At 39.5% G+C, this 15,891-nt stretch overlaps 1 protein-coding gene across 3 annotated transcripts; it reads left to right on the top strand.

Annotated features, from left to right (window-relative positions):
• Positions 1-720: 720 nt before the first annotated feature.
• LOC149076065 (peptidoglycan-recognition protein SC2-like) lies at positions 721-9,027 on the top strand. Of its 3 annotated transcripts, none has more exons than XM_089243589.1 (5): positions 721-840; positions 1,255-1,391; positions 4,128-4,316; positions 6,421-6,626; positions 8,490-9,027. In XM_089243589.1, the coding sequence occupies exons 2-5, from the start codon at positions 1,289-1,291 to the stop codon at positions 8,625-8,627; spliced, it is 636 nt and encodes a 211-aa protein (XP_089099715.1). In that variant the 5' UTR covers positions 721-840; positions 1,255-1,288; the 3' UTR covers positions 8,628-9,027. The 3 variants fall into 3 exon arrangements, with proteins under 3 accessions (XP_089099715.1, XP_089099713.1, XP_089099714.1); XM_089243587.1 differs by having other exon boundaries at positions 732-840; positions 1,239-1,391; XM_089243588.1 differs by having other exon boundaries at positions 822-840; positions 1,276-1,391.
• Positions 9,028-15,891: the final 6,864 nt, after the last annotated feature.

Genomic DNA, 15,891 nt, shown 5'->3' with positions numbered 1-15,891 from the left:
CATTCATAGGGCGAGAAACTTTCCTTCTCATGTGTTGCGGGTTTGCTTAACTAGCCTAATTCCACCAGCGAAAGACGACACATTGGCGTCGTGCGATTTTTTTGGTTGAAATATTTAATATTATACTAATTCAACTCTAATGTTTCATATACTAAAATTAGCCTACTTATTAAAAAAAAAATCTGCCGGAGAAACTCGGAAAATAAATTAGACTCCACAGTGAAAGTGTTAAATGTTATTGGACATTTTTATACAGTGCAACGAATGCCTCAGTTGCAGAAACTGCTGCATTCCACAAAGTCCAATTTTTGTTATAAATCAACAGTTTTTATGCATGAACTGATAACTCTCGATGCATATTTCATCACAAGTAGTTCGAAATGAAACAAAAAAGAAAGGTAAATTAAATCTGGTTTGTGCTTCCCCATTCATGTTTCTACATCCCAAAACACTGGAATTCGTTTATGGCGAAAAGTCACTTTCGTTGTAACGGCAAGTCATAACAAAAAAATCATTTGTAACGGCAATTTTCCCCTCTGATCGTGAACTGTCGTTATAACGGACGTTTATTGTATTTTTGTTTTTTTAGTTCAACTGGGAGAGAAAAAAATGAAAATCTCTATTTTTCCAGTGTTGTAACCGAAAACGCATACGCACGAATCTATTGGGTGGTAAAAAGAAAACACAACAAAAAATACCCATAATTTTATTTTTCTTCTTACATTTCTGACGTAAACAGGAAAACGGAAACCAAGCGAATGGGATTCAGCATGTTGTAATTTTTGCTCTATCTCTTTATGTTCGATGAAATACGTAAGGAAGTTGAAACTAACAACACTGGTAAGCAAAAAACAAACGCGTATACATATAATTATTCTGAATATTATTATATAATTCACCATTTCAGTGAATGAAAGAGGCGCAAAAACATAATTAATATTCGTATTTCACTAGCAGAGCATCCACACACAGAAAACAGTAACATCTAGTAGTCCTAAATGCGTAAAATGTTTTCAAAAAGAATTAGGAGCAATTCATTTCAAGTAATTGCTGTATTTGAGATAAATGAATATCATCTTTGCCCATTAATATGAAATTCATTTTGTGCCAAAAATGTGTGATTTTTGTTTCCACTCAATTTTCTTACTTTACGCTAGCTGCTGTATGGTATATGTACTGTATATGCCATGGATATTAACACCGCTTACCACTTATCGATATTTATTTTGATTTGGAAGAATTGTTGAATTTCAGTTTCCTTCTGTCCAGTGCCAGTGCGGTCTGTAGTATGACGATTGAGAATGCTGCGTCAATTTCATTACCGTATCGAAAAAAAATAATGGCTTCAGTTCTGTGCTGTATCGTATTTAGCTGGATATATAGTACTGTAAGTAAGTAAACGTTATCGTGACTTATATAGAGTTATATACAGAATGTGTACAAAGTATTTCGTGACTTAAATACAACAAGATAATCTTGTAATTCGTTCATACTAATTTAATTTCGTGGTGTATATATATGTATGTTACGGTAAATGTTATAAATTGGTTATTATGCATAATAACCACTTATTATGCGTACTGACCAATTGGCTTGGCAAGTTTGATAAATTTATTACTTTTATACCGGTGAATATGTATAATACCCAAGCATTGTTGGTAAATTTCATAAATATTGAAAACATCACTTTTACCGGTGATTATGCATAATAACCAAGTGCCATTTATAAATTTGATAAATACTTGGAATTTATCGTCTTTATCTGTGATTGTGCATAATACTCTTTATGCATAATATTCTTTATGGGCATTGTATAATATTTTATCATGTGTATATATTGTTTGTAATTTGTGTTAATTGCATTTTTATTTGGGTTGCTGTATTTTTGAAACATATGACAACCATATTTTTATGGGCATCTTTTTATCAGCCACCTCGTTGGGCATTTTGCCTGTTGTGGCGTTGTATTTGTATTTGTATTTGTAATACCCTAGTAGCGAATTTGGCGAATTGGAGAATTTTATAAATGTGAAAACTCCAAAAAACTCCAAATTAGTCTACTATGTGTTTATTATGATAGATACAGTCAGACCCCGATATAATGATATAATACATGTATGAATTATTATATAGTTTAATTTATCATGTTTACCAACGACACGACGCTTGGGTATTATGCATAATCGCCGATAAAAGTGATAAGTGCAGGGAAATTCATCAAACTTACCAAAATGCTCGGAGACTATGCATAATAACCGGATTTATCACATTTACCGTAATATATACAACGAAATTGTCTTTTTAATGTATCGTAATAATATCGTAACGTATACAACGGAAAAAGACGAAAATGCCTTTTCGTTGTTTTGTTTATCAAAAACAAATTTTATGAATCTTAATGTGATATCAGCCTTCTTTTAACGCGTATAACAACTACCTTCACTGAAAAATAAGTGCTAAGTAAACTTTTTGTGATTTGGAAAAAGCAAAAAATATTCAAATATTTTTTTGGCATTTCCCAATGTGTCAACATTAGAGACTGTCCCAAATTGTTTTCACAGCAGGTAGTTCTGCAACCGTTGACTTTAGAAACACACTTTCAATTGCAAAAATGTTTTAAATGACGTGCAGTTACAGTTGACGCTCGTTATAACGACCCCCCCCCCATCGTTCTGTCAAAAACGGTTATGATTATATCGAAAGGAAAAACATGTAGGATAAGCTTTATGCGGAAATTTCGGGGGACTTGTCCTCCTACTTCTACTAAACCAGACATGCACCTTGTCCATATTCCTCTGCGGAACTTCCAAAGAATTGGTACATGTTGGAATGTGTGTGTGTGTGTGTGTGTGTGTGTGTGTGTGTGTGTGTGTGTGTGTGTGTGTATAGTGAACTTTCCGTGAAGTTTATTTCTATGTGATGCTTGTTATGTGTAGTGCTGCCATCTGTAATCAATTTTTCAAAACTATGCTTTTTTTTCTCAACTCATAGTGAGTGAAGTGTAATGAATGAATGATTATAACGTTGTAGAGGCCCTGTTGCTCTCTCTCTGCGACGAGACTTTTTAACGGAGAGATCGGCTCGCATTCGCGTCTCGAAGTTGGGAACCGCAGAAAACCAACTTCAGCCGACCAACACTGAGGCGACGGTGGCTACGTCATCAAACACCAACTTCGGCCATGTCATTATACTGCAATTTATTGCCATTAACGTTTTGGGTTGGAAATGAAGGTGCCATCTAGCGGCGATCACCTTAAGCTCGTTAGGAAAAAATATCTTGTTATATACATATGCCCCCCCCCCCAAAAAAAAGAACAATGTTTAATCAGTGTGTGCTTCCAGCAGTGACTTATAGAACTGAAACATAGACCATCACAAGCAAGACGATACAAAGGCTACAGACAACACAAAGGAGCATGGAAAGATGTGTATTAGGCATCATAAGAAGAGACAGAAAACGAATCACTTGGATAAGGAACCACACAAAGGTATTTGATATCATGGAAAGAATTAAACGTTTAAAATGGAAATGGGCTGGACACATTGCAAGAAGACAGGACAACAGATGGACCACAAGTATTCTGTGTTGGTATCCCAGTGGTGTTAAACGTCCGGGAAGGCGTCCAAACGCAAGATGGATCGATGAGATTCGAAAAGTGGCTGAATTCAACTCGATGGCAAAAACACCAGACAAAGTAAAATAAAAAAAATTAGAGGATACCTTCCACCCGGCAGTGGATAGAAAATGGTTGATGGTGTGGTGATGATATTCTTCCCCCAGTTCGAACCTGGGAGTTGAGGCAACCTCCACGGTGGTAGACGAACCCTGCACCTTCCAACATGTACCAATTCGTTAGAAGTTCCGCAGAGGAATATGGAGGAAGTGCATGTGTGGTTTGGTAGTAGCAGTTCGTTGGGGGGGGGGGGGGGGAAGGAAAAATATGTTCGATTGTAAAAACAACTATAACGCAGTAGCTGGATTAGTCATTGCAGAAATAAGAGGTTTTTAAGGAAGCGAGATATTTCATTATTGCTGGCATCAACCTTAGGCGAGATATCTCGTCATTGCCACCGTGAGGGTTAAAACATAAAACTTTGTGAGTATGTTTATTTTATTTCCTCTGTAGATGGTCAGAGCTGCGAAATAGTGTCCAGGTCAGAATGGGGAGCGACAGTCCCCACGTGGAACGAGTCTTTCCCTTCGCTTCCTCTGCATCATATCTTCATACATCACACGGCAGGGCCTGAATGCAATGGAACGGAGGAATGCTCCGCCACTGTGCGCAGTATTCAGCGCTATCATATGGATGACAATCGTAAGTGCATAAATTGAACTTTTCATTTGGAGAAAAAAAAATTCTAAATAAATAATTTTCATGTTCTGAGTTCTCTCTCTATATCTTTCATGTTCTGTATCTGAGAGAGAACATTTTACATAATTACCTAATTCAACGTTCGATGGATGATAGGCAAACCGGGGGGAAGGTGAAAGGGGGCGATCGGTCACCCTGTTTAGAGAAAAAAATTTGTTATTAACATAGGTGGAAGGGCGTAGGTAGAATTTCGCCCCGTCCTTTCACTATATATACACCCGTGGAACCTGTACCCGCTTATGCGATGGATGGGGACATCTATGGGGAGTATTAGGATGGGGTATCAAAGTAGGTGATCTTACCTTCTCGTAGGTAATAGAGACCATGGGTGTTGCGAAATTTCGACTCTAATGGGTTCTTGGGGGGGGGGGGGGTTAAGAAGTGCTACTACTATTAAACCTCACATGCACCTCGTTAGTATTCTTCTGACGAGGAGATCGCCGCGTCTTCACCCTGACAGTGCACTGGTGGCACTGTTTGCGAGCGAGGAGCAGGATGAATCCCAAACCTAATTAATGACGTCTCGGAGAAATTAGACTGACTGTATTGAACTGCCGGAGTGCAATGAGGTGCTCTGCCCTTCTTGTCATATGATACAATCCTTGATCAATCAAATTTCTGATTGCGCCTTTTGCGATACGATTTTATACAACTTTCCATGATTATTTATTATCCGTGCGTGCGTTGCACTTTGACTTCAACTTGATTAATTTGATTCTTCGATTTACATAATTTTTGATTTCCTTGCACTATATGTAATATTTGACGTATCAATAAATTTTGGTTTTACCGGAGATGCCCTGTTTCCCCCCCCCCCCGGGGGGTGCGAAGTGCTTACGTTGCTTTTTGCGACAGAGCCTGGGTGTCTCGCGGTTTCTCCAGTATTCTTCTGACGAACTTCTAACGACTTGAGGCATGCCAGAATACGCCGTGTTAAGTCTTTCGTATCTAACGTGTAGTTTGTTCCTGAGGAACGCCTTCTATTTATTTAAAAAATGATGCCATCTGTCTTGCGAGTTCGGAAGCAACAACTTCGCAGGTTATTTTGCCTGTTGTACTATGCGTAAATTTTGATGGCTGTAGGCCTGATTGAGTTTGTGTGTGATCTGCACAGAGAGACTTTTTTTTCAAATGGGGGATCGGTTCGCATTTTCAGGATCACCTTCAAAGCTCACCACCCTGAGAATAAGTTTTTTTTCTTCTGAGAATGGAGGCTGTAAGGTTTCTTTTGCGGACGAAGCTGCGGGACAAAGAAATTTGTCCTTATAAGAGGGAAGACCGTTGATCGGAGGTTTGAAATCCATACTTTTATTATACAAGGAAAATAAATATTTGACAATAAAAGAGGATGACCGTTAGGGGGGGGGGGCGGCTTTACTGTATGCCAGTTATAGTTAACGATAAGTTCTTTTCCTAAGATGCAAGAGTATTTTATGTCATATACGTAATTTAATAAAGTTAACAAGTGCGGAAAATTCACCTCCACGCAATTCACCGACTGACCGCTATGAAAATTCATCGACAAATAATTCATTTGAGTAAGCAAGCAAGTGAATAATCAGGGAGTAGTCAAGTTAGTCAGCAGCAAGCGTGAAAATAAGCAAGTGAGTAAGCAAATGAGCGAGTGAGTGAGCGAAGATGAACAAGTTAGTGAGCAGGTGAGAGCAAGTGAGTGAGCCACTCATACGGTCACTCACTCAATCGCTCACTTACTCGACAGCTCACCCACCCACTCACTCACTCACTAGCTCACTCATCCACAGACTTAGTAACTCACCCACTCACTCAATCACTCGCTCAATGGTTCACTAGCTTATTCGCTAGCTCGTTCACCAACTCATTTGGTCACTCACTCACTCACATTCACTCTCCCTCTCGCTCAATCACTCGGTCACCCATTCACTGGTGACTAACTGTTGTCAGTGAATTGTTCATCGGTGAATTGCGTCATTGTGAATTGTTGTCCGTGAATTTTTCATAAATCACATGCATTTACAACTCATGATTCTAACTCATCATGCATCTTTTTTTTTCTTCTATTGAATAGAATGGGGAGACATCGGCTACAATTTTCTGATCGGTGGTGACGGTAGAATTTACGAGGGTCGAGGATGGGATCAAGTAGGAGCTCAGGTTTATGGCTTCAACCGCATTTCAATAGGTATAGCCCTTCTTGGAAGTTTCCAGAACGTAACTCCTTCGGACATTATGCTCAACTCCGCGAAGAAGATGGTATCATGCAGCAAAAAATTGGTAAGGCCTGTCTTTGATAGAAATCAGTGCATGTTTTTTACGCATCTAAACATACAGGGTGCGTAGGAAATTCCTTTATCCTGGAATAACTACTACTAAACCACACATGCACCTCGCCCGCATTCCACTGCCGAACTTCTAATGAACTGGTACATGATGGAATGTGCGTATACGTGTAGTGAAGTTTGTTTCTGTGTAATGCTTGTTATATATGTGTAGTGCCGCCATCTGCCATCAGTTTTTTTTTAACTACGAGCGAAATGTAATGATTGAATAATTGTATCGTTGTAGAGGCCTGTTGCTCTCTGTGGCGAGACTTTTTCTCGGAGAAGATAGGCTCACATTTGCGCCTTCAAGTTGCAAACCACAGAAAACCGACTTCAGCTGACCTCCACTGTGGTGACGGTAGGGGTCCTGGAATAACTACCGAACCGTTGGTCCTAGAAACACACTTACAATTGGAAAAAGTATTCAAATAGCGTGTAGATTCAGATCGTCATTCATATTGCAAGAGGCTGTAGAGTAATTGAAATTTAAAAAAAAACTTTTTACTTGGTCATCCAGTCGTAAAAAACCCAGTTACAAAGTTATTGCACTGTCTCTCCTGAGGGCAAAAAAAAAATTCTACGTTTCTAAATTCAATATTGGCTGAGATATCTGAATCTGAAAATCGCTGAAAATGAGGGAAAGAACATCATCATCATATGAAGCGTGGAACGAGATTGCCGTTCGGATGGATAAACCGACAGTTTATCCGATTCTTTTCTTTCATTTTCAAAGATTTTCGGATTATAATATCTAAGCGAATATTGCACTTGAGGAAAAGGCCCCCTAAATTTTTCCGCTTGGGGAAATCGTCCCCTGCCCCCCCCCTTTTAGTCCGGTCCAGATCAATTTAAATTTTTTTCAAAATACAGTTCAAAGGTCCGACCATTCGGTTACAATTTCACATATATTTTGCTATTACATTGCAACCTCACTACAACGATACTCGATAGGTAACGATAAATCGCTCTACAACGACATTTCTTAAGGGGCCGTTCAAGTATTACATAATCATCGATGGGGGGGGGTTTCCGATTTGCTGACTTTTGATGACGGGGGGGGGGTTTGGATAATGCTTACGTCATCAACCACCCTTTATGAAAATATGAGTTTGGATTCAGAGGGGCAGAGCTGATGACGAAATTTTGCTGACAGGGGGGGGGGGGTCAAAAATGGCTAAAAATTTGCTTACGTAATACTTGAACGGCCCTTAAAGCTTATGAGGAGATGCCTGTACTTTAATGTTCATGCATTTTGTATTTCACAATTAAGATTCTCATTTTTCGTTTGTTTTTTTTTATGTCCTGTGTATATAAATATGGCAAGTGTAAGATAACTGATGAGATGGTTGTGGCCCCCTCCAATTGCTTTTAAAATATACCTCCATCCTAATATGTGTACATTCATCCGTCTTAACGAAACCCCGAACTTTTCTCCAACTCCCAACCCCATCTCTTCTGTAATCACCACAAAATTTGAAAATCGCAACATTACCCAAGTGTCCGGGGAAAACATGCTGTAAAAATCTCGTATGTTATCTTTTTTTTTTCCCACACAAAATAAAATGTTCCGGACTCTGGGCTGGAAGAGATCACAGCAACGGGATAAGTCCAGTGGCAAAGTTCTGGCGTTCATTCATACTTTAATGCTGAACTATCGCCACTCGAGATAATGGTAATCCCTATACAGGGATATTTCTTCTTGGTCTGCAGAGTATCGTTATGTCGAGGTTTCACTGTATTTTATAATGACTCAAGGAAGTGACCCTCATCATTCTATTTATGTACATAATTTCTACGCTTTGATGCTATCTTTCAGAAAATTGTTTCACCAGATGGAAAGGTTCATGGGCACAGAGATGGTAGTTGCACAATATGCCCAGGAGACGCGCTTGAGAAGGAGATAGAGGTTTGGCCAGATTTCCAGAAAGGACCGCTTCCTGGCAAAAGATGCTAATTCCTTCCGGATTTTGAAGATCGTTTTTAATTAATGTTTACAATTTCATTTCAACGTTATTACATGATGAACTGTTGTGCAGTTTTGGAAACATGCTGAAAAGACATGTATATTTCTCAAGCATATTGTAATTGATATTCAGTGTTTGATTAGTTCAGCTTTTCTCAACCTTTCTGAACCCAAGGACCAGTAAAATGCTTGAAATAATGCGACGGACCGATTGCGTCCCGTATTACGGGGCATTTCTGTATTTTTAGTGGTTCTGAATTTCCTTTTATACATTTGTCCCGTTTATTTTAATGATGTTTATTTAAGTTTATGATGTTCACTAAAATCGTTAGTAAACAACGTTTTTATAACTTATGATAATTTTGGCTATAAATACAACATTTTAACTACATTCATCTTGCATTGTCAAATTAAATTTTTTTTCATTCAATTTTGTAGCAATTTTAACTACAATTCGGAATTTTGCTGACTTATGGCAAAGTTTTTAAAGACTGCGATGTCGCTTATTTTATAGTAATCGGGTCATTAGAATGTCTTTGACCCGGGTTATTGTCTTTCGGGTCATTAGAAGTCTTCTTGTCAAATTTTTGTTCACTGCGGTTTGTAGCAGCCTTTTATTTCCGTACCCTTCACCCCTATTTGCAGTAATTATCGAATTTGTCGTAAATTTCATTTTTGGGCTGCAAATTAGTGGTGTCCCGTATTTAGGATCGTAATTTCCCGCATTTGCTTTGATGAGGTATAATGAACCTAAGTAAATATAAAGACGCAATTTTTATTTGTGAATCCATATGATATTATTATAATACCAATTGCAACAATTGAATAATTTTCCATCCAGTTAGAATTGAATTATCAAGTCTGTTTGCGGACCACTTACGCCATCGTCGCGGACCACATGTTGAGAAACGCTGGCTTAACGAGTTCATTACACGCCATGGGTACACACAAAATTACTAATGCAGCAGACATTTTTCATAGTTATGCACTAGATTAGGAGTGCACAGCATCCGGCCTGCGGGCCAAATGTGGCCACCTAAGATTATTGTTAAGGTGAAAAACTGTCAATACATATACACAACACGAAAAAATGACTAAACTGACCATATTTCTTTCATAAAAATATGGGAAATCACGGTCTATAATGTTATTACCAATTATCGCCAAAAAATTGTCAAAGGCAGATAAAGTTGCCAAATACACAAAAAAAAATTGTCAAAGGCAAAAATCAGGTCACCCTACATGTACAAGTCTCTGGCTCGCGAACGGGAAATTGGTAATTGGCCCCAGCGATGCATGGGCCAGAATATCTGGCACTGGCTGACGAGGTTGTGCACCCTCTACGCTAAATGCTAAAAATACTGTAACTATAATCTCGTACCAAATTCAACATTACTTTGTCTCACCGTCGCGTAGTCTTCGAGACGCAAATAGGAGCCGAACTCCCATTTGAAAAAGGGTCTTCCCGCAAAGAGTAGGCAGCTTTTCAGTCCTGTAATGACTTGCAAGCAGTTTCCGCACTATTAGGCCGTGGTCTAAAGCAGCGGTTCTCAACCGGTGCTCCGTGTGCACTTCTTAGGGGCTCCGCAGTGACTTGAGGAAAATAAAATAAATAAGTAAATTTGATAGATATATATAAAATGAAAAAAAGAGGCCTACAGGGTTCCACCATAAAAATTATATACAAAAAGGGCTCCTCGAGTCAAAAAGGTTGAGAACCGCTGATCTATACCATCTAAGTTGTTCCTGAAACGCGGATGTGTATCACTTTTGAAGGCAACAACGTTACAAAACATCTTAGGAAAATAGCTTCCATAGAGTAACATGGCTAGAATCCATTCAAATGTCATTTCCCACGTTATGTTTTTTTTTGCGAGGACATTGCACATTCGTGATTCTGGCATGACGTAGCCGATATATTGGTTATTGTACAAGCAGAATTTGACAAAATTACGTTACAAAACAAATTACAGTATCATACATGGTAATTAGCTCAGCTGAATAAAGTCATTCTTTAGTTTTGACATATTTTTTAATAAAAATTTCTTGTTTGTAAGTTTTTATTTAGGGGAATCTCTCATGACCCCCCGCCCCCCAGTTCATTGACACGACCTACAGTTTGCGCACCACTGTGATTCGCTCTTACCATAGTTGAATAACAATGTGTTTCAACAAATGAATTACTTTCTCGCTCATTATTGAGCAACGGAATCTCCTAAAAATAAATTTTGGAGGTGTTGAAACGTCTGTTGAAAATCATTCGTGTTGGAGATTCCATTCCGGGAAGACGTGTTTGCGTCTAACCTCGAAGGAAGGCCTTTGTATGAGGCTTAATCTAGATTCAGGTAAGAATCACAGTTTTTAGGGCTGCGGTCGTGGGCATTGACACGGTTAGGTAGCTCTGGGAAGGGTTCCCAATGTCTTCGCTTGATGTTTTTGTGGTTCGTTGTTCTTTCTCCCCTGTTAGTTTGGCTTAGCTCTGTGGACCAGAGAGGTACCGAGCATCGTGACCCCCGGCAGTTTGAGTGAGCGAACCCTTTGCGTTCGTCCTCTCTGCATTTGGAGGTCAGTTGCTCAGCCACTTACACTGAACATCGTCGTGGCAATGGTATCACTGGCTTCTTTGTTTCGAGTCACTGTGCCAATGGTGCCGGGTTTTGAGGTGGTGGGCTAAGGGTTCGCAGAGCTGAGCAGAAACCGTTTCATTCAAGACAACTGCAGTCAAACGTAGGTATATACACTAAACCACTGTCGTGGTCGAATGCGAGAACCCGGGTTCGAACTCTACCGTCACCACAGTGGTGGTGAAGTTGGTTCATCTGAAGTTGGTTTTCTGTGGTTCCCGTAAAATTTTCATCGGGATGGATAGGATTGACCACATGAGTTATCAATACACCGTGAATCGACTGCTTCGACAAGAGGACACTAGTACCATTTGAACTGTCTGAGCGGAATGGGGTGCTCCACCCCTCTGTCATGTAATCCTTGATCGATCAAACTTTTGATTGCTCCTGTGATATGATTTTACACAACTTTCTATAATTTATTATTGGTGCCCGTTGCACTTTGACTTTCACTTGATTTATTTGATTCTTCGATTTACATAATGTTCATTACGATGCACTGCATTTAATCTTTGGCATATCAATAAATTCTGGTTTTACCTGAGATACCCGGTTTCCCCCATCCCCTGGGGGGGGGGGTGAAGTGCTTACGTTGATTTTTTCGTCAGTCTGGGTGTCTCGCGGTATCTCCAGTTATAACCGAAGTGACTCCACGCTGATCCCAGGAAAGCCGCCCATTAAGTAAAGCAACCCATTTGCTTAGCTTAAGAGATTTAGAAAGTATTAATTTGTTTACTAGTGTAATTAATGAGATGATTAAGTACAGTAAAACCTCTCTTTTGCGGTCACTGGTGGGACGAAAATAAAATTCGTCCGTAAAAAATGGGTGACCGTTTATCAAGGATTTCAATGGTATACTTTTATTAGACCAAGGGAAAATATTATTTGGCCGTAAAAGAGGGGTGACTCCATCAGTGGAGTGTCCCCATTAAGAGGGATTTTACCGTACTACTTAACCGCACATGTGCATCTCGTAAACATTTCTGTGGGAAATTTCTAAGAAATTTGTGCATGCAGAACGTGTTGTGTGCATATGCGTGACTCCCAACGTACAGTCAAACTCGGTTATAACCACTTCGGTTGTAACGACACCTCGGCTGTAATTATTGACTGTTCGTACTCATTCCCATAAAGAATAATGTTAATAAACATTGCTTATAGCGTCATTAAAATGCAACCCCCTCAGATACAACGACGGATTAAATTATTAAATTAAATTTGTGATCCTCACGTATTCCCAAGGGATCAGCATGATCCGTCCAAAGACTTTGCAGGACCCAGACCTGCACAGTGAGAGGTTAGCTTCCTAACGGCTCGGCTGCCAGGCGGCATAAAGCGTCACTTTTGTTTCCATGCTGATGATATTTTCTCAAGAAATTGTTGAGATTAGAGCTGATTACATCCAGGGAATGTTCGTCTGTGTTTTATACCTAACGTTGGGGAAAAAGATTCATTGCATGTAAATCGTAAAATTTGTCAAACAGGCGTTTGTTATATCTCACTTACCAATACGAAATGCCGATTACGAATAATAACCTGCAAATGTGATGAATTCAGCACGATTCATCATGTCATAGACGACGCTTGGGTATTATGCATAATCGACGGTAAAAGTGATAAATTTAGGGAAGTTTATCAAACTTACAAAAATGGTAGGTGATTACGCAAAATAAATGGATTTATCCCATTTACCGTAACATTATCACCCTAATTATTAGAAAGGACACTGATTAACAGGGGGAAAAAAAACGAATCGCTACAACCGCGGGGTCGTTGCATTTTCATTGACAATAATGTGGAATGAATATATTTATGTGATTATAATTAATTATAGTTATACTGAGTCATAATTATCATGATATAATTTATAGGTCATGTAAATAATCTTAATTAATGATTTCAAAACTTCAACTAAGCCTTGCTGAAAATAGAGAAAAATAAAAGGGGCAAGGGTCGTTAACATTATTCTCTATGAGAATTAGTTACAACCGCCACTTATTGACGTTATAACCGTAACAACCGTGGTCGTTCTAAAAAGGTCGTTGAGCGAAAATATTGAAGTAATATTGAAAAATTATGCAAATCAGTCATTATTGAAGAATATCTTATATCCTCGATTCGTGGGAAAATTCGCCGACAGCAATCCATCTCGCCACGCAATTCACCAATATGAAAACTTCACGGACAAGCAGTTCGTCACGAGTGAGTGAGTGATTGAGCAAGTGAGGGAATGTGTGAGCGAGTGATCGAGCAAGTGAGTGAATGTGTGAGCGAGTGATTGAGCAAGTGAGTGAATATGTGAGCAAGTGATTGAGCGAAGGAAATGTGTGAGCGAGTGATCGAGCAAGTAAGAGAAGAGTGAATGTGCGAGCGAGTGATTGAGCAAGTGAGTGAATATGTGAGCGAGTGAGGGACCGAATGAGAGAGAGAGTTGGTGAATTAGCCAGTGAACAAGCTAGTAAGTCACTAAAGTGTTCATGTGCTCACCAGCTCACTCACTCGCTCACCTGCTCTTTCACACGCTCATATATTTACTTTCTTGCTCACCCACCCACCAACTCTTACCCACTCACCTACTTATTTTTCCACTCACTTGCTCAGCACTCCTTCACTTATTCTTATTTCTCATTAACCGTCACTCGCTCAACCGTCAGCTTCTGTTATCCGTCATCGTTTTAAAAAAAAAATGCATGAGTATCAACACAAACAAACAGACATCTTTAAAATTGTCCACGAATTACTTTTACACCCTACTGCAGCGGTTCTCAACCGATGCTCCGTGGAGCCGTTGGGGCTCCTTGTGCGCTTCTCAAAAGCTTCGCGGCCTCTCCAGGGAAATATAAAAAAACAGTTATTTGAAGAAAAAAAAATTATAATTACTTTAGAATAATAGAAATAAATCAGTAATTTTGCTAAATAAGTAAAAAATAGGTCTACTGGGCTCCACCATAGAAATTATATGCCAAAAGGGCTCCACCATAGAAATTATATGCCAAAAGGGCTCCACCATAGAAGTTATATGCCAAAAGGGCTCCACCATAGAAATTATATGCCAAAAGGGCTCCACCATAGAAATTATATGCCAAAAGGGCTCCACCATAGAAGTTATATGCCAAAAGGGCTCCACCATAGAAATTATATGCCAAAAGGGCTCCGCGAGTCAAAAAAGGTCGAGAACCGCTGGTCTAAAGCATTTTCTTCCTTGCAAGTCATTGAATACCGGTCATGAAAAAGCCTCAGACAATATTTCGATTCCATACTTACACATAGCACGGAAAATTTTTCACCTGCCGTTTTCATTTCAAAATAGGGAAAATTGTGTTGGCAGCTCCCCAACTAGAACATGAAACACGCATAACTCTGGCTACATGATACGTCAGGTCTTCACATACCCTCAGAGAAGACACATTCTGTTAGAAATTCCGCAGGGGGAATTTTTATGCGGTGCATATACATGGTGGAATAGTACAGTAGTTGTCTGATCTGCTAATAATGCCGGAATCTACAGTTTTATAGCAAGGGTGCATAATCTTTTCAGTCCTTTTCTCCCCTATTTTCAACGAGGCTTACTTGAATTTGTGAGATGAAGAATTAAGATTATTTTCATGGCATAAATTAGTCTTTAACAATATTTTTGGCTGTAATTTGCATCTTTACTTGCCTTTGACATTTTATTTTCACTATAATTGCCAACTTTATTTACCTTTGAAAATTTCTTGACTGTAATTGGTGACATTTTTTGACTATAATCGGCAGCTTTACTTGCATCTGAAAAAATTTTTTGCGGTGATAGTTGGTGATAACCCGTACGGATCGAGTTTACACGTATTTTCATAAAGGAAATATGGTCGGCATTGGCATTTATCTCGTGTTGAGAGTATTTATATTTTTCTACCGGAACACCTTTCGCGAGCCGGACGGAACCTTTTGGTGGCCGCGTTTGGCCCTCGGCTCTCTCCGTACCCCTGTATAATAGCGAATTCCAGTCTTCCGGACAAAGAGAGGTCTGCCAATTCTGGTTCTTCATGGCATTCTATTGGCTTGAGGACGCATAGTAGTTGCAGTAAGAATAGAAAAGAAAAGGTAATGAAGTAGAGCGTGCGTGCCCTTGCCTTGAGGAACGCGCGGACCCGCTTCGTTCAGTGGAAAACATCACACAAAAGAAGTTATTACTGTCAGAGACCTCGCTTTAACGTCATCTTGAAAGACCGAATATAGATGACTTCATAAGCGGAGTGGCTTAATAACAAGTCAACCTGATTCGCTAATCATGCTGGAAAGGACCTTTGACTACTACTACATCACCGCATACCAACTCTGGTCATATCAACATACAGCAATTTTGTACCGATCGAGTTGGGTCGGAAATGAAGGCGCCGTCTATCGGTGGTCACCTCAGGTTCAGTAAGAAAAGAACTTGTTATCTATGTCCTTCGCCAGGGTCGAACCCGCGGACCTGATGGCAACCTTAATGGTGGTATACGAGTATCTTATCTCTGAGCCTCTCTGGCGCTACTTTAAAATTCAGCGTCCTGGACGTTTGATAAACGACCAATCCTAGCAAGTCAGATCTCGTCATGCAGAGTCGGCCTAAAAATAGCAGCGTTTCTTATGCACTTGATTGCTATGGC

Source organism: Pholcus phalangioides, unplaced genomic scaffold, assembly GCF_987345545.1.
Source record: "Pholcus phalangioides strain wild (caught in Gottingen) unplaced genomic scaffold, Ppha-v1.0 ptg000015l_1, whole genome shotgun sequence".
Taxonomy (NCBI): Eukaryota; Metazoa; Arthropoda; class Arachnida; order Araneae; family Pholcidae; genus Pholcus; species Pholcus phalangioides.
Note: the sequence above shows the minus strand (reverse complement) of the source record. Positions and strands in the feature narration are given on the sequence as shown.